This window comes from Saimiri boliviensis, chromosome 6, assembly GCF_048565385.1.
Source record: "Saimiri boliviensis isolate mSaiBol1 chromosome 6, mSaiBol1.pri, whole genome shotgun sequence".
NCBI lineage: Eukaryota > Metazoa > Chordata > Mammalia > Primates > Cebidae > Saimiri > Saimiri boliviensis.
Genome location: NC_133454.1, coordinates 86,768,169 through 86,790,187, shown reverse-complemented (window position 1 = coordinate 86,790,187; position 22,019 = coordinate 86,768,169). Strand labels below are relative to the sequence as shown.

Here is a 22,019-nt window from a genome sequence, read left to right as displayed (position 1 = left end):
ATTTGAGTGATAGGAAAACAGAAATTTTAGAGAAAATATAAATTAGAGTTAAAAAAAAAATACTCTTTATAGGTAGTTACGTTAAGAACACCAAACTGTGTGTGGCTTAGAGGACCCATAAAAATACCTTATCTGGTCTTATTTAAAGTTAATAATTTACTCAGACAGCAGTTATTCATTTAATAATTTAATTTGATTTTGTATGTTTAAACGTTTTGTTACAAAAAACCTCAATTGTAAGGAATGTTACACCTTAGGTGTTTTATGTTTTTTGGCAATTTTTATAAAGCAGACAAACCATGAGATTAAAAAGTCAATTTACAGAAAAAGGAAATTAGTATATTTTCTGGACCTGGTATCTTCCGTGGTACCAAGTAAATACAAAAAGGACTCATTATAAAAACATTTTTAAAATTGTGATAAAATATACGTAACAAAATTTACCATTTTAACTGTTTTTAAGCATACAATTCAGTGACAATTACATTCACATTGTTGTGTAAAAGAAATGACTTATTTTAAGAAAGGGAAATGCAAAGCTAAGTTTTATCACTGGAATTTTTGTCTAATAAATTCTTGTCTGAGCTATCATCAAGAATTTTTGTTTTTACTTTTGTAAAGATAAGTTCCTCAAACAAAGCTAAGTTTTATCACTGGGATTTTTGGATTTTTGTCTAATAAATTCTTGTCTGAGCTATCATCAAGAATTTCTGCTTTTACTTTTGTCATCCTTAAGGGTTTCTGAAAATTGAAAGCTTGCTTAGATGTGAAAACATTCTCTTAACATTTCATACAATTAATTTCATTATTTGATGTGAGCATCTGTCTTAGTGTTTGTATTCCTATAAAGAAATACCTGAGTCTAAGAAAAGGTGTATTATATTTTTAATATTGGATCCTTTGTGTTGCTTAAGATTTCTGTGCAAAAACCAGATTTATCCCTTCACTAACTCATCTGTTTGACAAGGCTAAAGCACTTACCATGTACTAGGCACTGTTCTAAATGCTTTGAAAACTAAATTCACATAATTTTCACAACAGCCCTATCAGATAAATGGTAGCATTACCCCCAGATTATAGAAGAAAAAACTGAAGCAACAAGGAAATTTAATAACTTTCATATGTTCACACAGCTAATAAGTAGTATAATCAGGATTCAAACTAAGGTAGTCTGGCTCTAGAGGCTGTGTACTAATGGTTACATTTGCTACCTCTCCAGAGCCTTTTTCTGTCAACTCAAGCTGTTTTATTCTACTTCTGTGGCTTGATTATTTTAATCTCTAGAGAAGCAAATATACAATATTTCTAGCATTCATTCTATTCATAGCCCTGTGAAAAGCAGATGGGAAGACTGGCACCTGTCTTCTAACCTCTAGAAAAAAGTCAGTTAAAAGAGCTCACAAGCGTAAAGAAGTTATCAGATCTCTTTTTGTCTTATGATAACAGCATTGCTGGCTGGAGATGAGCAATACACCACATTCATGTATTTAATTTTAAACTGTGTTGTTCCTATGAATACCTTCACAGGCAGTTCTTTCAATTCCCTAAGTTTTAGAAATCACTTTGAGGGAAGAAAGGCCTTGTAGCATTGTAAAAAAAACCATTGTCTATTTTGTTCATCATCTGGCAGCCAAAAATAACATTTGTAGGAAAAAGGTCCTTAGAAGAAAAAAATTTTTAAGACAACAAACGTTTTATCCTTTTGACCATCACAGTTTTAGGTCAACATTGCCTATACAATAATTTAAAAGGTAACATTTTGTGTAATTATACTGTGTGGCAAAAAAATTTGAAGCAGAAGACCTCATTTAATGCCATTCATCCAAGCATGTGCTTGGGTGGTGTTGATAATGTTACCAAAGAGATCCTGGCAGTAATCTCTTCCTTTTCCTTGGGTTTCTTTTATTTAAAAGGAAAATACTGGTATTTGGAGTTTCAACGGGAGTTCATTCATTGCAGTTCATGAGCTGCTTTAGAGCTGGACAAAGACACAGAACTGAGTGGCTGTAAACATGTAACGCCTTGTTCAGAGCCCTCAAATGAAGCTTTCTAAAAAAGAATTTAACTTCTTCTTTCTTGTGAACAGATTGAAGACCAAATTTCCATATACCAATCACCGCACAAATCCAGGCTATTTGTTAAGTCCAGTTACACTGCAAAGAAACATATGTGGAGAAAATGCTAGTGTGAAGGTCTCCATTGAAATTGAAGGATTTCAGCTACCAGTTACTTTTACTTGTGATGGTACGTTTATAGTTCCCCAAGCCTCTTGTTTTGCTCTGGTAGGGGAGATGTTTAAAACATCAATGTTATCATTCTTTTAATAAACCAATTTTGTTATCATTGTCTTTTTGGCATTCATATGGATAGTTTTCTGGTTAGAACTAACGGGGAAACAGGTTTCCTTTATAAATACATAATTCTCTGAAAAGTGCTGAGTAATTTTTGTTAATCAGTGGCTCTTGGCTAAAGACCCAGAAGCGTTAGATAGAAAATCTCATTACAATCTAATTTTTTATTTTTCTCCTTCATTTTATGACAGGAAACATGTTTGCTTATAAAGAGCTGTCAGTGAAATTGAAATTCCAGATGTCTTGCTAAGTTTCTCTAAGGAGAAGATAATTCTCTTTTGGTTTAATTCTTTCTTCCAAACTTGGTATGGGTATCCTCTCTAGAGATGTCTAAGTCTGTAGGAAATTTTTTCTTAGTTTGAAAACTAATTTTATTTCCTTGCAGAGTTTATTGTGTTTCATAATGTATGTAATCTTTATGGGATTCCAACTGAGGAATGAGAACCTGTATTTCTTCTGCACGTTGGCCTAAGAATTAAACCTTTTTAAAAAATGGTTATGACTAGGAATGTGTCTAGTATTCAGATACATTCTTTCCGGCTTTGTACTTTTGAAGGCCCTTTGAAAAAATATAAATCTGAAACAGAAAAACATTAGCTAACTGTGACAATTATTCTTTTAGTTGTTAAAGGAAAAGTTTTGTGGGTTTTGTTGCTATTTTTTGAGAGAGTCTCACTCTTCTCACTCTACCATCCAGGCTAGAGTGCAGTGGCTTGATCTTTGCTCACTGCAGTGAAGGTTACAGTTAGACCCCATCTCAAAAATATAGCCTACCTGCTATATTTTTATTTTTCATTGGAAAATTTACCAGGCAAATGTCAAACATTTAAAATGGTGAATCTTTTTCTTATAATTTGTTTTAAATCACTGTTTGCTAGATACTGCTAAATATTATCTATGGGGGATTGGTTCCAGGACCTCCTTCAGATACCAAAATGCCAAGATGCTCAAATCCCTAATATAAAAGGCAAAGTATTATCATATAATCGATGCACATCCTCCTGTGTACCTTATTTATTTTTGGTTTAATTTTTAAAATTTTCACTTGTATGGGTACATGATAGGTATATATATATATATATTTTTTTTTAATGGAGTACATGTGATGTTTTTTTTAAAGCGTCAAAGAAGGGTTAACATGATGTTTTAATACAGGAATACAATGTGTAATACTCTCATATACTTTAAATCATCTCTAGATTAGTTATAACACCTAATGCAATGTAAATGCTATGTAAATATTTGCTATACTTTATTGTTTAAGGAATAATGACAAGGAAAAAAGTGCATCTTTGGTACAGATGCACTTTTTTTCTTTTCAAATGTTTTTTTCCATGTGAATCCACAGGTGCAGAACCCACATATATAGAGGGCCAACTGTGTTAGGTTAAATGAAGCATATTATTAAAATTAGTTTCATCTTTTTCCATTTACTTTTTTCAGTGTGGCTATTAGAAAATTTGAAATTATAAATGTGGCCTGCATTTGTGGATTGCATCATATTTCTATTGAATAGTGCTGTCTTAAATTATAAGTAATAGAGTCTTGAATAAGTACATATGAGCAAGTAAGAATGATGACTAACTCTTTTACAGTGAGTTCTACCGTAGAAATTATTATTATGCAAGCCCTTTGCTGGGTACATGATGACTTGAATCAAGTAGATGTTGGCAGCTATGTTTTGAAAGTTTGCGGTCAAGAGGAAGTGCTGCAGAAGTAAGTTTATTTAACTACTGAGCAACATCTTTGGAAATTTTATTTTTAATGTTTTAATCTAGAAAAAATTCAAGTTAAATTTATAATGCAGAAATACATTGGGTCCTATTGAATTGATTTATTGAATCAGTAAACGTATTGAAATATACGATGTCTAAGATAATAATGTCTAAGACAGTGGTGGGGTTTCAGGGATAAGTGAGACATTGTATTCCCTTAAGGAGCTTGTAGTTTTACAGGAAGAATGGCAGGCAGTTGCTTAATAAGTGACATAATGGGTTTTTCTTTCTGTAAAGAGTCAGTAGTCACATCATTTTAGACTCTATTTTCCTTTTGCAGCATGCACTGTTACTTTATACAGAGTAGTCAGCTGTGATTTCCTTTTAGTTGCCTGAAATAATCGTTATATGAACCTTTTTCTTATCCAGGTAGTATATTATATCTAGCATTTAGTCTAATTGTTTTACAGATTTTATTCTCCTAGGCTTCTAGAAATGCCCTGTCCCTATTTTTCTTACTTCCTTCTTCATCTTTGTTTTCATCTTCTTTCATTTTTACATTTACTTTTCTTGTACAGAATAATTTCTCTGTTTAAATGCTCACACTTGATTTTAAAACTGTCTCTGTATTTTACCATTCTCTTTAATTTCTGATGCAGGTGCAATTTCGATTTTACCCACACCTTTATAATTTCTAATTTGAATAAAATAATAGTGAATAATTAATATATTTTAACAGTAATCATTGCCTTGGAAGTCATGAGCATATTCAAAACTGTCGAAAATGGGACACAGAAATTAGACTACAACTCTTGACCTACAGTGCAATGTGTCAAAATCTGGCCCGAACAGTAAGTGTGTGACTTATAACTGAATTGTATTTGTTTGAATCTGAATAATTCTGGTAATTAGCCAATTTTCAACTTGTACATTTTTCATGATTTCATGGTTGGAATGGGGTGATGAACTCGTTCTCAATAGGAACCTGTTAGCAAATGAAGAGAGATTTCCAATCATGGAGGTTTAGGTAACATACTCCTCAGAGGTAGAAGCATATTTGAAAATCAAAGTGGAGAAATTAAAAGTTTGGTTTGTAATAGCTATACAAGAGTGAAAACATGAGGGTGAGTCAAGGAAAAATGAGGAAGAAGGAAAAATTTTGAATACTAAATATGGGTTGGGGTTGAAAAGAAAATCCACATTTACCTTTGTACCAAACTGAGGAGAATAAATTATTCATCACAAAATGAAAACTAATTCTCTGTTTTAAAAGTTCAGTACTTCAGCAGGTGGATGCTCTTTAAAAAAAACAATGCTTTCAGTGCTTTTTTTTTTTTTTTTTTGAGGTTAAAGCAAAATAGAATGCAGGAAATTTAGCCATTTTGTTTTACTGTTTGAACCCTTGATGAACTTACAATTGAATTTTTAATTTCTAAAGAAAGTTTTTCATTTGGTAGAATTTTTGATGGAGAAATACCAGTGATGTCTACTTTCTTTTTTTCTTGGTTTTCTTAAGTTTTGCTTTTATGTTAGGCGGAATTTCTTTCAATTGGGTAAAGACTATTTCACAAAATTTAGTACATTTTGGCAGTCATTGTTAACATTTCTTTTCAGTTTCTTAAGGAATGATTTTCTTTTTCTTTTTCTTTCTTTTTTTTTTTTTTTTTTTGGAGATAGAGTTTCCCTCTGTTGCCCAGGCTGGAGTGCAATGGTGTGATCTTGGCTCACTGCAACCTCTGCCACCCAGGCTCAAGCGATTCTTATGCCTCAGCCTCTGGAGTAGCTGGAACTAGAGGCATGCACCAATCCACCTGCTAATTTTCGTTGTTTTTTTTTTTTTTTTTTTTTTTGTATTTTTAGTAAAGACTGAGTTTCAGTGTGTTGGCCGGGCTGGTCTCAAACTCCTGGCCTCAAATGATTCGGCTTCCTCTGCCTCCCAAAGTGCTGGGATTATAGGCATGAGCCACTGCACCTGACTAGGAATGATGTTACTGACTATATTTGCATAATGTATAATTAGAGTAGAAGAGACGAGTACCTTGTTTATGACGGGGAATGGAGGGAAAATTATCATTAGAAAAAACAATGCAGAAAGTTAAATGTTCTCTACCCCATTTGTTTTCTACCCCATATTCAGTTGGCTATCAGCCATAAAAGTGTTTTTAGCTCTCTATTCTCTATATGTAGAACAGAAGTAGTTTTTTTGTCTAAAAGCTATTTATATATCTGAAACTATTCTTCAAAGCATTTGTTTTCCATTTACCTTTTTTTTTTTTCAGGATGTTGACTTTTTTTTTCCTGAATCAGTTACAAATAATATTTAATTCTGATGGAGTTTTATTTTTAGTTCTCAGAAAAACACTGTAGTTTCGAGATTTTATCATATACTTAACTATATTTAGACAACAGAAAGACCAAAGAGTGGATTTGATTTTTTTGTGTATATGTGTTTGTTTAGACAGAAGATGATGAAACTCCTGTGGATTTAAACAAATACCTGTATCAAATAGAAAAACCTTACAAAGAAGTCATGACAAGGTATATAATCTAAATCATTAATTGCAGGTTTTCAGACTTTGTTTTTAGATACAAATATACTTATTTTGGTGATTAAAACAATCATTTTGCATGTAGCATCCTTCAGCCACAATAACTTGTTTCTTTCAGACACCCTGTTGAAGAACTCTTAGATTCTTATCACAACCAAGTGGAACTAGCTCTTCAAATTGAAGTAAGTTTTAATTCCCATTTTGGCATAATGACTTAAAGATTTTTGTTTTTTCCTTCTCTTAAATGCTAGTGTTGGCATTGGATTAAATATTTTATGACTTTTAAAACTATATATATTTTTAATTTACGAAGAAAATGGGTTTAAAAGACTTACAATTCAGCCTGACTGGGTAGGCTTCAGGAAACTTAGAATCATGGAAGAAGGCACCTCTTCATAGGGCAGTGAGAGAGAATGAGTGCTGAGCAAACAGGGCCCCTTATAAAACCGTCAGATCTCATGAAAACTCACTCACTATCATGAGAACAACATTGGGGAAACCACCCCCATGATTCACTTATCTCCATCTGGTCCTGCCATTGACATGTGGGGATTACAATTCAAGGTGAGATTTGTCGGGGGCGGGGAGTGACACAGAGCCAAACCATATCATTTGGCCCTGGCCCCTCCCAAATCTCATGTCCTAACATTTCAAAACACAATTATGCCCTTCCAGTAGTCTCCCAAAAGCTTAACTCATTCTAGCATTAACCCAAAAGTTCAGAGTCTCATCTGAGACAAGGCAAATTCCTTCCACCTATAAGCCTGTAAAATCAAAAGCAAGTTACTTACTTCCTGGATACAAGAGAGGTACAGGCATGGGGTAAATACAGCTATTCCAAATGGGAGAGATTGGCCAGAACAAACGGGTTATAGGCCCCGTGCGAGTCTGAAATCCAATAGGGCAGTCATTAAAGCTTAAAGGCTTTTTTTTTTTTTTTTTAAGACGGAGTTTTGTTCTTGTTACCCAGGCTGGAGTGCAATGGTGTGATCTCGGCTCACCGCAACCTCCACCTCCTGGGTTCAGGCAATTCTCCTGCCTCAGCCTCCTGAGTAACTGGTATTACAGGCACGCGCCACCGTGCCCAGCTAATTTTTTGTATTTTTAGTAGAGACGGGGTTTCACCATGTCGACCAGGATGGTCTCGATCTCTTGACCTCATGATCCACCCGCCTTGGCCTCCCAAAGTGCTGGGATTACAGGCTTGAGCCACCGTGTCCGGCCTTTTTTTTTTTTTTTTTTTTGAGACTGAGTCTCCCTGTGTTGCCCAGGCTGGAGCACAGTGGCACGATCTTGGCTCACTGCAACCTCTGCCTCCTTGATTCAAGTAATTCTCCTGCCTCAGCCTCCTAAATAGCTGGGATTACAGGCATGTGCCACCACATGGCTAATTTTTGTATTTTTAGTAGAGATAGGGTTTTACCATGTTGGCCAGGCTGCATTTTTAGTAGAGATGGGGTTTCACCATGTTGGCCAGGCTGGTCTCGAACTCCTGACCTCAAGTGATCCGCCTGCTTTGACCATCCAAAGTACTGTGATTACAGGCATGAGCCACTGTGCCCAGCCAAAATATTCTTGACACTGATGTTTACTGTCAAACATTCTTGACACTGATGTTTAATGTTTTGCTTTTGGACCTAACTTACCTCAAAAATTTACAGTAATGCTGAAGTTAACATGTTTATTGTCACTTCAGCTCTGTTACTAAGAAGAACTTTCAGTTCAATTCTAAAAGCATTTATTAGATGCTTACTATATGCTGAATGCTAGAGTTATGAAAATGAACGAGCTAGTCCCCACCTATCAGGAACTTAAAAATTAGTAGTGAGGGATTTAAACAAAACTTCAATATAGTATAGCACAATGTATTATAGAGGTATGCCTTGGAGTTCTTTGGGGGATCAAGGAAGGGCACCTTACCTAATTTGAGGGTTCAAGGAAGGCCTCTTAGAAGGGGTGTTGCCTGAGCCAAGTCTTATACAGTATGAGTTAGCCAGAAGAAAATTTGGAAGGGTATATAAACAAAAGCAGATAGGTGTAATAGTTACATGGAAGTATAAGCAACTCTGTGATAGAGTACAAAGTATGAAATGTAGATTGGCAGATGACACTGGAGATAGCTATGTGATTATTATCCTTATAATCTATGTTAAGGAATTTTGCTTTATCTGCTGGGTCAGGAGACCATATCCATTCTACTTTCTAATTTGTAAATAAAGGAAAATTAACGAAACCACACCTCTGTTTTTTTGAGACAGATTCTCATCCTGTCACCCAGGCTGGAATTCAGTGATGTGATCTTGGCTTACTGTAATCTCTGCCTCCTGGGTTCAAGTGATTCTCCAGCATCAGCCTCCCAAGTAGCTGAGGTTACAGATGTGTGCCACTACGACTAGCTAATTTTTCTATTTTTGGTAGAGACAGGGTTTCACCATATTGGGCAGGGTGGTTTTGAACTCCTGACCTCAAGTGATTCACTTGCCTTGGCCTCCCAAAGTGCTGGAATTACAGGGGCGAGCCACTGCACCTGGCCCCATCCCATTTTATTTTTACATATTGTCTCTTGTCATTTACATTTGTCCTCCAACACTAGAGTTGAGTAGTTGGAACAGAGATTGTATATTCTGCAAAACATAAACTGTTACTCTTTGACCCAGTGCAGAAAAAGCTGGCTGACTCCTGCTTTAGCCACTTAAGTTGTTTTTAGCCTAGGGTGGGTTGAGTGAATTGTTTAGTCCTGTGCTTTGAAATCACTCTGGCTGTATTGTGGAAGTTAGATTTCAGGTTGGGATTGGTTTCAGAGAGACTATTTAAAAAGGTTTTTATAGTAGTCCAAGTGAAAGATAAAGAACATGGAGAAGTTAAAAAGGAGAGAACTGATTAACAATATTTAGGAAATAAAATTGAAAAGATTTTGATAGGTAATGAGATGTGAGAGAAGAGGAAAGAGTGTGAGTATAGAATGGCTTCCAGGTTTTTATCTACTAGTACCTTCTTACCAGCATGTAAATATATTTATTCAAATATATTTATTGAATATCTCTAGTAGACTGGAGTTTACTAGAATCTGGAGTTTTGTATAGAGTGTCCAGGCTAGAGATAATAAACTTGGGAGTCATCAGAATATAAATGGTATTTTGCAGCCATTAGATAGGATGAGGTCACCAGGAAAATCATTGCAGATGAAGAAGAGAGTTGCCCATCTTAAAAAAAAATTAATGCCCTGCCACCCTGCAGGAACCACACCATTTCTCTATTCTCCTTGCAGCAAAACTTCTGAAATTTGAGTGGTTTTGCTGCTTCAATTTCCTCTCTTCCCATTCTCTTATATACCCACTTCAATCAGTTGGACTTCCATGATCCTGAATTCGGTAGTTAGTTCCTAATCGATGGATGGATGGATGTATAGATGGATGGTTGGATGGTTGGATGACAGGGTGTCACTGTCGCTCAGGCTGGAGTGCAGTGGTGTGATCACAGATCACTGCAGTCTCAATCCCCTGGGCTCAGGTAATCCTCCCACTTCAGCCTCCTGGGCAGCTGAGACTGCAGGTACATGCCACCATGCCCAGCTAATTTTTATATTTTTTGTAGAGACAGGGTTTCCCTATGTTGCCTAGGCTGGTCTTGAACTCCTGGGCTCAAACAATCTTTCTTCAGCCTCCCAAAATGTTAGGATTACAGTTGTGACCCACCGCACTCACCACGTCTTTATTCTTCTCAACCTTGTATGTATTTTTTTATAGTTAGTCATGTCTTTCTTTTTGAAATATTTAGTTGGCCTCTGGGATACCACTTTCTTGCTTTCTTTATTTCTATTAGCTGCTCTATCTCACTCTTACTTGTGGCTTCTTCCTTATCTTCCTGACTGCTAAACAATAGAATATCTCCAGGGCTCAGTTCTAGGACCTTTTCTCTCTCTATTCACATCCTAGGTGATCTTAGTATATCCTTATACTGATTGACTCTGAAATTTATGTGTCTAACCTTAACCTTTTCCACAACTCCAGACTCAAATATCTATTACTTGACATCTTTATGTGAATGTCTAATTAATTAATATCTCAAATTTAAGATGTACAAAACTGAATTTTTAATATTATCCTTCATATCTATTAATCCATTCGTCTTCCCTTTCTCTTTATAAGAATTTATTTATTTATTTATTTTGAGACGGAATCTTGCTCTGGTGCCCAGGCTGGAATGCAATGGTGCAATCTTGGCTCATTGCAGCCTCCGCCTCCCAGGTTCAAGCGATTCTCCTGCCTCAGCCTTCCAAGTAGCTGGGATTACAGGCGCATACCACCACACCAGCTAATTTTTGTATTTTTAGTAGAAATGGGGTTTCACCATGTTGGTCAGGCTGGTCTTGAACGCTTCACCTCAGGTGATCTGCCCGCCTCACCCTCCCAAAGTGCTGGGATTACAGGTGTGAGCTGCCACCCCTTGCCTAAGAATTTATTTTTTAAGAGCAATATTAGGTTCAGAGCAAACTGAGAGAAAGGTGCAGAGATATCTCATATACTCCTTTCCTTACACATGAATAGCCTGACCTCATTACTTCCCTTTTTAATAAATGGTGGCTTTGTCCTCCATTTGCTTAGGCTAAACCCCCGAAGTCATCCTTGACGTCTCAAGTAAAAGATCTTATAACATTCCACATTCAGTCTAATTCCAGTCAGCTCTACCTTGAAAATACATTTAGAATGTGAGCACTTTCATTACTACCAAAGCTATACTCAAGTCAGTTGCAGTAGTTTCTTACTAATCTCCCAGTGTTTACCCGTTTTCTTTCTTTCTTTCTTTCTTCCTTTCTTCCTTTCTTCCTTTCTTCCTTTCTTCCTTTCCTTTCCTTTCCTTTCCTTTCCTTTCTTTCTCTTTTTTTGAGACGGAGTTTCGCTCGTTACCCAGGCTGGAGTGCAATGGTGCGATCTCGGCTCACCGCAACCTCCGCCTCCTGGGTTCAGGCAATTCTCCTGCCTCAGCCTCCTGAGTAGCTGGGATTAGAGGCACGCGCCACCATGCCCAGCTAATTTTCTGTGTTTTTAGTAGAGACGGGGTTTCACCATGTTGACCAGGATGGTCTCGATCTCTCGACCTCGTGATCCACCCGCCTCGGCCTCCCAAAGTGCTGGGATTACAGGCGTGAGCCACCGTGCCAGCCCGTCCTTTCTTTCTTTCTTTCTTTTCTTTTCTTTTCTTTTTTTTTTTTTTTTTTTGAGGCAGAGTCTCTCTCTGTCGCCCAGGCTGGAGTATAGTGGTTCAATCTCGGCTCACTTCACCCTCCACCTCCCTAGTTCAAGTAATTCTCTGCCTCAGCTTCCCGAATAGCTGGGATTACAGGTACCCACCACCATGCCTGGCTAATTTTTGTAGTTTTGGCAGAGATGGGGTTTCACCATCTTGGCGAGGCTGGTCTTGAACTCTTGACATCTTGATCCATCTGCCTAAGCCTCCCAAAGTGCTGGGATTACAGGCATGAGCTACCATGCCTGACTGCCCCTACCTTCTACAGTATATCTTCCACAGGCAACCAAAATGATCTTTTGAAAGTAAGTCACTACATGCTGTATGACATCCTGAATTATATTCTGGAAGATAAAAACCTCATTAGTGGAAAAACTGGTGAAATATGAATAATGTTTGAAATTTATTTAATAGTAATATACCAGGTTAATGTCTTAGTTTTGACAAATGTAACATGGTTTATGTAAGATTTACTTAGCCTAATTTTCCAGCATTATGTGGGAACTTTGTATTATTTTTATAACTTTCTATAAATTTAAAATAATAATAATAATAATAATTTTTTTTTTTTGAGACAGAGTTTCACTCTTGTTATCCAGGCTGGAGTGCAATGCCACAATCTCGGCTCACCGCAACCTCCGCCTCCTGGGTTCAGGCAATTCTCCTGCCTCAGCCTCCTGAGTAGCTGGGATTACAGGCACGCACCACCAGCTAATTTTTTGTATTTTTAGTAGAGACGGGGTTTCACCACGTTGACCAGGATGGTCTCGATCTGTTGACCTCGTGATCCACCCTCCTCAGCCTCCCAAAGTGCTGGGATTACAGATGTGAGCCACCGCACCCGGCAAATTTAAAATTATTAAAAAGTAAAAACTTTATTTTAAAAATAAAAATAAGAAAAATATGCTCAGTGAGTTGGCAAATAAAATTAAAAAAAGAAAACAAGAAAACTAGCTGGGTGTGGTGGTGTGTACCTGTAATCCCAGCTACTCTGGAGGCCGAGGTAGGAGAATTGCTTGAAACTGGGAGGCAGAGGTTGCAGTGAGCCAAGATCGTGCCATTGCAGTCCAGTCTGGATGAATGAGACCTGTCTTAAAAAAAAAAAAAAAAGAATAAAAAGACAAGAGCAGAAAGTAAAATAAGAGAAAATCAGAGCCAGAAGGTGGGGCTTTGAAAAGAAAGTTTGTAAATCCTTTAAAAAATGTTAGATCATGTCAGTCCTTTGCTGAGAATCCTGTTTACTGTCTTACTTAGTAAAATTCAAAGCTCTCATTGTAGCTTCAAGGTTCTACATGGTATGACTCACTATCTCTCTGATCTGGCTTCTTACCACTTTCCTTGCTTTTTTTTCTGTTTGATTATCTGCCAGGTATGGTCTCTACTGGGGACGCTTGTGCGTATTGTTCCCTCTAATGCTTTTCCCTGAAACATTTGCATGGCTCACCTTACACTTTTTTGAGGTCAGTGCCCAAATGTCACCAGAGAGTTCTTCACTTACCATCTTTTCTAAAAAGTAACTCTCTTATACTTATTCCCCTCCCCTTTTATTTTTGTAGCTTTACTGAGGTATAATTTATATATCATAAAATACACGCATTATATGCACACCGTTCAGTGATTTTTAGCCAATGTAGAGAGTTGTACAGTTATCACCACAGTCCGGTTTTAGAATATTCTCATCACTCCCAAATAAGTTTCCTTGCACTGATTTGCAGTCCATCCTCACTCTCAGTCCCAGCCCCAAACAACTACTAATCTGGTTCCTATTTCTATAGCTTTGCCCTTTCTGGACATTTCATGTAACTATGTAGGGTTTCACATCTGGTTTCTTTCACATACCATACTGTTTTTGAGGTTCATTCATGTTGTAGTAGGTATCTGTAGTTCTCTTTTTTCTTGCTGAATACTTTTCCAGGCTACCTCACATTTTGTTTCTTTGCCAAATGATTAACATTTGGACTTAAACTTCATAATTTTGGGTTATCATGAATAATGCTGTTATAAAAATTCATGTATAAGCCTGTGGATATACATTTTAATTTCTTTTGGATGGATTTTAGGGGGCGATCAAGAAGTTGCAGAAGTTTTTTTTTTTTTTTTTTTTTTAATTTTTATTTATTTTATCTTTTTTAAAGAAACGGAGATCTCACTGTCTTGCCCAGGCTGGCTTGAAACTCCTGGGCTCAAGAGATCCTCCCACCTCTGCTTTTCAAGTAGCTAGGATTGCAGGCACATACCACTATGCCCAGCTAGGAAGTTGCAGAATTTTTGGTTATTCCTGGCCTTTAGTCTTCTGAAGATAAGATCTTAATTCATTTGCTAAAATGAAGTTAGGATGGCAGTAGGGCTTTTGAGGCAAGTAATAATAGTTTGGTTTAATATCCTCTAGGGAATGGGAAGGAGAGAGCTGACCAAGGGCAGATTAAAGGAATTTTGGGTGCCATGGAAGTTCCTGCTGAAATTGAGGACTGTTGAATCTGTAAGATTTTTCTAAAAGTGCCCAGCTGTGTGGTAGAAGAAGCAGATAAGAGTTTCGTCGGAATGAGGTAGAGAAGACAGAAGAGAGTTTAGTCGGAATGAGGGTGTGAGGACTGGAAGCAAAGGGGGTTGAAATCAGAAATGATATTGTGGTTAAGGTTCCAATAGGGTAAAGTTTGGAGTTGAATAGATTGTGAATTTTCCACATGTATACTTTGTAACTGAGGCTTTTATTACAGAATGTAGGGTAGAAAGTTAGATGAATATCCAGTGCCAAAATACGGCATGCAGTGGGGGAAATGATCATGTCAGTAGTGAGATGTATCAGTGTGGGCCAGTCAGGAGACAGAAACTGTACCAGTTATTTGAAAAGAGAAATTTAGACCAGCCTCGGTGGCTCACGCCTATAATCCTACACTTTAGGAGCTGAGGCAGGCGAATCACCTGAGGTCAGGGGTTGGAGACCAGCCCAACATAGCAAAACCTCGTCTCTAATAAAAATATAAAAATTATCTGGGTGTGGTGGCACATACCTGTAATCCCAGCTACTCAGGAGACGGAGGCAGGAGAATCGCTTGAACCCAGGAGGTAGAGGTTGCAGTGAGCCAAGATCATGCCACTGCACTCCAGCCTGCGTGACAGAGTGAGACTCTGTCTCAAACAGAAAAAAAAAAAAAAAAAGAAAGAAAAGAGAAATTTAAATAATTATTAGTAAAAGATAATAATTAATTGCTGCAAGGGATAAAAGAGGATTCTAAGGCAGGAATTGGCATACAATGGCTCACACAGCAAATTTGGCCTGCTCTCTGTTTTTGCAGTTTCATTGGACCATAGTGACAGTCATTTGGTCATTTGTTTATGTATTGTCTGTGTCTGTGTTCACACTTTAATGGAAGGGTTGAATTGGGGCCAGAGACTGTATGGCCCACAAAGCCTAAAATATTTACTAACTGGCCTTTTAAAGGAAAAGTTTGCCAGTCCTACTCTAAAGAGTCCAGAGTTAGCAGGTGCATAAAAGCAGGTGTCACTTCTAGGCTGAGGAAGAAAGGATAGTGCACCACTCTAAGGACTTATGATAAGGTCTGTCCCCCAACCTTAGACTGAAATTTAGCCTTTTTGAAGAAAGTATGGCTATCACAGGAATATATAGTTGCCTGTAGCAAAGAAACCTGCTGGAGAACTTTAGCCAGAGCTGTCAGGCAGAACATAGCCTGAGAATGCCGCCAGGGGTAGGTAGTCTTTCAGGACTACTGAGCTGTCACACTGAATTAAAAACAAAACAAAACAAAACAAAACAAAACAGAAGGCTGGCTATTTTTCCTCTTCTGAGGCATTTGGCATACCCTCATAGGCTTTCCTGCAACATAGCCTCTAACAAAACTAGGCTGTCCTGAACCCCTGGTAATTGAATTGTTTATCTTTGTACCAACAAGGTTGGGAAAGCATCAAAATCTGCTTGTGGTATATATCCAGGTAGACTTTGAGCGGTTTGTGCTGTGAGACCTAAAGTTCTTATGAGATTGTCCAAAACAAACATGTCAGCAGGGCCTGTGGTGATTCTATGTGTGCTAAATGTGTTGGTGACAGGATCAAGTGTGCTTTCCTTATCAAGAAGCAGAAAATCATTGTGGAAATGTTGAAGGCACAAGCACAGAGTTAGAAAGCTAAATGAAAAGTGAAGCTTTTTTGAGTAATAAAAGTTAAGACTTAAAAAAAATGAGAGAGCTGGAACCCAAATTGGAAGTATCTTCCTAATGCTCTTTCCTTGAATTGTCCTTTCTGTGTGTTCAATTGACAAAACCTAACAATGCGCTAGTTTGGCAAAGAGAAATGTTTATAGAGTTTAGCTCTAGTATCAGAAAGGAGAGCAGAGGAAGGGTGGATTTGGAACTGATAGACAATAAATTGTAACTGGCACTTAAAGAGTAATGTAGGCCAGGCACAGTGGCTCACGCCTGTCATCCCAGCACTCTGGGAGGCTGAGGTGGGTGTTTCACCTGAGTTCAGGAGTTCCAGACTAGCCTGGCCAACATGGTGAAACTCTGTCTCTACAAAAAATACCAAAATTAGCCAGGTGTGGTAGCAGGTGCCTGTAATCTCAGCTAGTCGGGAGGCTGAGGCAGGAGAATCTCTTGAACCTAGGAGGCAGAGGTTGCAGTGAGCCAAGATAATACCACTGCACTCCAGCCTGAGCAGCAGAATGAGACTCTGTCTCAAAAAGGAAAAAAATTAGTAATGTAAAGTAATATAGGAGAATGGCATGACCTTCAAAATTGGAAAGGCTTTTGCATCAAGGTGAAATAAAAGGAAGCAGGAAATACAAGTCAAATAAGCAAAAATGGGGAGCTAGAAAACAGGCCCCGAGGACTGCAGGGTAATTGGGTATTTGAGAAAATTAGTTGGTTTCATTTAAGCTTGAAGGTGAAGGTTTATAGTAGCCAAGGCTTAAGGGTGGAAAAATTTAAATTTTTAAGGGGTGGTATAGTACTGAGTTTCAGCCCATTCTAACAGTGTTTGGCATACATGTTTTATGAATTCATACATTATATAAGAATGTTCTTAATGAACTATGTACTTCTCAGGTAAATGTTGCCCAGTGTTATTAATATGTGACCAACCTCTGAAGAACTTGGTTTTTGATACCAAACTTTTGCAGGAGCAAGAGAAGGGTTGTTTTTAATGTGGAAATTATTTCTAATGAGGATAAGAAAAAGTAGCTCTAGTTTTAGTGATTTGTTAACTAATTTATGCTTCTACTTCTGATTCTAATATGAAATTAGTGGCAATTTGCAAATGAATAATGTGTCAGACAAAGTGAAAATTAACCAGGCCTTGCCTTTCCCACTTCAAAATAAACTATACAATTGGAAAGCTATCTTATTTCTTTTCTTTTTCATTACAAAAGAGTAGAGGGTATCTGTTAGGGCTATCTAAAATATCTAGTTTCTGACTTAGTCTCTGGAATTGGTCCTTAAAATTTCACCTACTTATTTTTATTTTATGTTTTATTTTTAAAGAACCAGCACCGAGCAGTAGATCAAGTAATTAAAGCTGTAAGAAAAATCTGTAGTGCTTTAGATGGTGTTGAGACTCTTGCCATTACAGAATCAGTTAAGAAGCTAAAGAGGGCAGTTAATCTTCCCAGGAATAAAACTACTGATGTGAGTATTTTTGGTAACTAGCATTTTATTACATGCAAATATGTACTTAAACAAGAGATTTTTGCTTTCTGCTAGACAAAATATTGTCATTTTAACTTTGGCTTTTACTTTTGGGTTGAATCAGTTACTTGGTTATGTGGGGATTCCTTGGTAAGAAGTTGGGCTGCCTGAAAGACCTTTATGAGCGCTGATATTCAACAGGTGGATGTCAAACTGTGAACCCTTTGTGTATAGAGGAAGACCTCTGGCATAAATGAGTTGGTTTGGGGTTTAAGGGTAGATACTGAACTTGGAGGACCTGAAAAGTAATAGCTATTACTTCTCCCTTAGGGTGAACGTGTCCTGATTACCAGTAGGGGAAGTTCTATTTTGGATAATACTGTCCCTATTGAAAAGATCAAGGGCTTCCACTGTAATGCCTCAGAAGCTGCCAGATTAGGGGCCTTTCCTTTAAGTTATACTGTTACTTTTTTTTTTTTTTTTTTTTTTGAGACGGAGTTTCGCTCTTGTTACCCAGGCTGGAGTGCAATGGCGCGATCTCGGCTCACCGCAACCTCCACCTCCTGGGTTCAGGCAATTCTCCTGCCTCAGCCTCCTGAGTAGCTGGGATTACAGGCACGCACCACCATGCCCAGCTAATTTTTTGTATTTTTAGTAGAGACGGGGTTTCACCATGTTGACCAGGATGGTCTCGATCTCTCGACCTCGTGATCCACCCTCCTCGGCCTCCCAAAGTGCTGGGATTACAGGCTTGAGCCACCGCGCCCGGCCATATACTGTTACTTTTAATAAAAGCTGTCCCTCATGATATTTCCAAAGGGATTTAATTAACTTGCTTCATAGGGATGTTTAAGTCTTTAATTGCAAGAATGAAAGAAGGGATGGTTCTCAAAAGCCACAATAAATATCAAGGATAGAAAAATTATGTTGGTGGTGTGCCCCTTGATATCTAGAAGATACATGCATTCTCAGAGAGATCCTATCCATATGGTATATAGAGATAGAGTTTCTTTTTTTCTACTTTCTTGTGTGCTTCTTTTTAGAAACTAAAATATATATATATGAAATTACTGGAGGTAATCAACTACCATGGACCCAATTTTGTCTGAGGCTTCTATTTATTTTACCCATTTGCTGGATAAAGGAGCAGACAGTAGATGGGAGGGGAGTCAGATAGATAATTATAAGCACTTTTTTGAGTCACCGAATGGTAATAAATAGAATTCTAGATTTTTTTCTTTGAGGATATTCTTATCATGTTGTTTTAAAACAACTAATGGAAAAAAAAATACTGTACTTATACTTCTAGATTTCAAATTAATATTAGCAAAGGATATTTTATTCTGTTTCTGTGATATTTTTCAGTAATTTTTATTCTGATTATCTTAATACTAAAAATAATCTTGGTTTGTGGTTTACCCTTTCTTTTTGCATTATTTATTTATTGTTTTATTAATTCTGTAGATGCTTGGGAGGTTCCTCCTGAAAAAAGTTTCTTTGACATAGTATATGGCATTTTATGTTATGTCATAGGCAATTTTCTGACTATTGTCTGTGTACATATGTAGGTGACTTCTTTGTCCGAAGGAGAAGACACTAGCAAGAGTTCAACTAGGGGTATGTGTTTAAGTCTTTAAATTTAAGCAAGAATCACTGCTTTTTCAGAGAATATATTAACTTTTAAAATATATATATGTATATATATATACCTAGGCTCACTGAATCCTGAAAATCCTGTTCAAGTAAGCATGGACCAATTAACTGCAGCAATTTATGACCTTCTCAGACTCCATACAAATTCTGGTAGGAGTCCTACAGACTGTGCCCCAAGTAGCAGGAGTGTCAAGGAAGCATGGGCTACAACAGAACAGCTCCAGTTTACTATTTTTGCTGCTCATGGAATTTCAAGTAATTGGGTATCAAAGTAAGTAACTGTTTAAGCAGCTGGTCCTGGTGGCTTGCATCTGTAATCCCAGTGCTTTGTGAGGCCATGGTGGGAGGATTGCTCAAGCCCAGGAGTTGGAGACCAGCCTGGGCAACCTCATCTCTACTAAAAATAATTTTTAAAAAATTAGTTGGCCAGGTACAGTGGCTTATGCCTGTAATCTTGGCACTTTAGGAGGCCAAGGCAAGCAGATCACCTGAGGTCAGGAGTTTGAGACCAGCCTGACCAACATGGAGAAACCCCATCTCTACTAAAAATACAAAATTATCCAGGCGTGGTGGCCCCTGCTAGTAATTCCAGCTACTTGGGAGGCTGAGGCAGGAGAATTGCTTGAACCTGGGAGGTGGAGGTTGCTGTGAGCCAAGATGGTACTGTTGCACTCCAGCCTGGACAACAAGAGTAAAACTTCATCTAAGAAAAACAAACAAACAAAAATTAGCCAGTGGTGGTATGCCCCTGTAGTTCCAGTACTCAGATGGCTGAGGTGGGAGGGTTGCTCGAGCCAGGAGATCAAGACTGCAGTGAGCTATGATCATGTCACTGCACTTCAGCCTGGGTGACAGAGCAAGACCCTGTCTCAAGAAAAGAAAAATAAGAAAAGAAAATCTGTGCATCCCCTTTGCTGATGTTCCTGTTTTTTTTTAAAAAAAGAAAAGAAAATATGTGCAGCTTTATCTAGAAACTATTCTGAGCTTGTAAAATGTCAGCAGCCACTGTTATCTTAATGTTTAAATGACTGATTAAAAAAAAGCAGCAGGTAAGGCCGGGCGCGGTGGCTCAAGCCTGTAATCCCAGCACTTTGGGAGGCCGAGGCGGGTGGATCACGAGGTCAAGAGATCGAGACCATCCCGGTCAACAAAGTGAAACCCCATCTCTACTAAAAATACAAAAAATTAGCTGGGCGTGGTGGCGCATGCCTGTAATCCCAGCTACTTAGGAGGCTGAGGCAGGAGAATTGCCTGAACCCAGGAGGCGGAGGTTGCGGTGAGCCGAGATCGCGCCATTGCACTCCAGCCTGGGTAACAAGAGCGAAACTCCGTCTCAAAAAAAAAAAAAGGCAGCAGGTACATTTGTGGTTGTCATAAAAATTACAGAAGTGTTTGAAATTCTTCCACTAAAAAAAGTATCACTCTTACATGCAAAAAAAGCAGGAAAATACAGCAGAAAAACAGAGAAGATGTCAGTTAATAAATTAGGCAATTTAAGTCTGCTGTTTATTCGTTCTATTTTTTGAGACAGAGTCTTGTGTTATTGCTCAGGATGGAGTGCAGTGGCGCGATCTCAGCTCACTGCAACCTCTACTTCCAGGGTTCAAGCGATTCTCATGCCTCAGCTCCTGCCTCCAGTAGCTGGGATTACAGGCATGCACCACCATGCCCGGCTAAGTTTTGAATTTTTGGTAGAGACAAGATTTCACCTTGTTGGCCAGGCTGATCTCTAACTCCTGACATCAAGTGATCTGCCCACCTTGGCCTCACCAAGTGCTAGGATTATAGTGAAATCGTTTTATAATAGCTTAATGCTATTTTAAAAAGTCTAGTGAAGAAATAACAAACATAAGTTCTGTTTAAATTGGGCTTTAGATTAAAATAAAATAATTTAGTGACTTGAAAGTGGTGTTTTAATTTATTCAATTAAATTTATTGAGCACCATCGTGGACAGTGTTCTTAGTACTGGGGATTCAGTAGCAAAAAACCTGTACTCTCCTGGAACTTGCATTTAAATGGATACTCTACTGATGGTATCTGAAGGTATTTCATTACAGGGATAAAAATCTCCACATTCTCCATAGGCACATACACACAAATGTTTGTACATAGACACACAGAGATATATGTAGGTACACTAATGAGGTGAACAACTACACAGTTGAAGACAATACAGAAAACAATGATAAAGATGGAGAGTAAAGGCTGCTTAATATCTCAGTTACAATGGGGTAGAAGAAAAAATAAATAAAAAGAAAAAAGACGGAGAGTAAATTAATAAAATGCTGAATAGGGGAAAATGGAATAAAGCTGAGAAAAATAACCAAATAGTCAGCTTGGGTATTATGAGAACCAATGAAATTTGATTTGAAATAAATTCAGGCTGATAAATAAATCGTGTATATGAACAAAGTGGTTAACATGTAAGGCTAGTGGTAAGTTAGATTAAGTAGAATACAACTTTTTTGAATCTAAGACTCCTACTTTACATGACTATATCCAGCCAGCTGTGTACTTGGCAATTAGTGGCTGAGTCACTGCAGTCTAATGAAAGAATACAATATCATCTGTCCCCATAAATTGAAGACTCCTGATAGACTAGGAAGATCGGCTCTTTGCGAGTCAGGCACATATACTATTAATATGCTTAGCTGACTCTATTTCAGTAGTTGAGCAAAGAACTTAAAAATGAACGAATACATTATTCAGTGTCATTAAACTAAAATCTGAAGCTAGTAACTAACTGAACACAAAACTGAAGTAAATTATCCAGTTGGTGTTATGACCATGCTTTCAACTGGGACCTAGGAACATACATTTCCCTTTTTATCGCCTTTGCCAAACCTCTTTTCTATTTTTGTAGA

General features: G+C 37.7%; 1 protein-coding gene and 1 pseudogene across 2 annotated transcripts in view; both read left to right on the top strand.

The window, feature by feature from the left end:
- Positions 1–22,019, top strand: part of PIK3C2A (phosphatidylinositol-4-phosphate 3-kinase catalytic subunit type 2 alpha) — a 128,113-nt gene that overhangs the window by 57,369 nt on the left and 48,725 nt on the right. For both annotated transcript variants that reach the window (XM_003919876.4, XM_074401173.1), the window contains exons 4-11: positions 2,087–2,244; positions 3,947–4,067; positions 4,806–4,917; positions 6,525–6,604; positions 6,734–6,797; positions 17,358–17,501; positions 19,070–19,118; positions 19,215–19,425. In XM_003919876.4, coding sequence (XP_003919925.1) covers positions 2,087–2,244; positions 3,947–4,067; positions 4,806–4,917; positions 6,525–6,604; positions 6,734–6,797; positions 17,358–17,501; positions 19,070–19,118; positions 19,215–19,425 — 939 coding nt within the window. The remainder of the gene's footprint in view (positions 1–2,086; positions 2,245–3,946; positions 4,068–4,805; positions 4,918–6,524; positions 6,605–6,733; positions 6,798–17,357; positions 17,502–19,069; positions 19,119–19,214; positions 19,426–22,019) is intronic.
- LOC141584867 (large ribosomal subunit protein eL34-like) lies at positions 6,808–17,350 on the top strand (annotated as a pseudogene).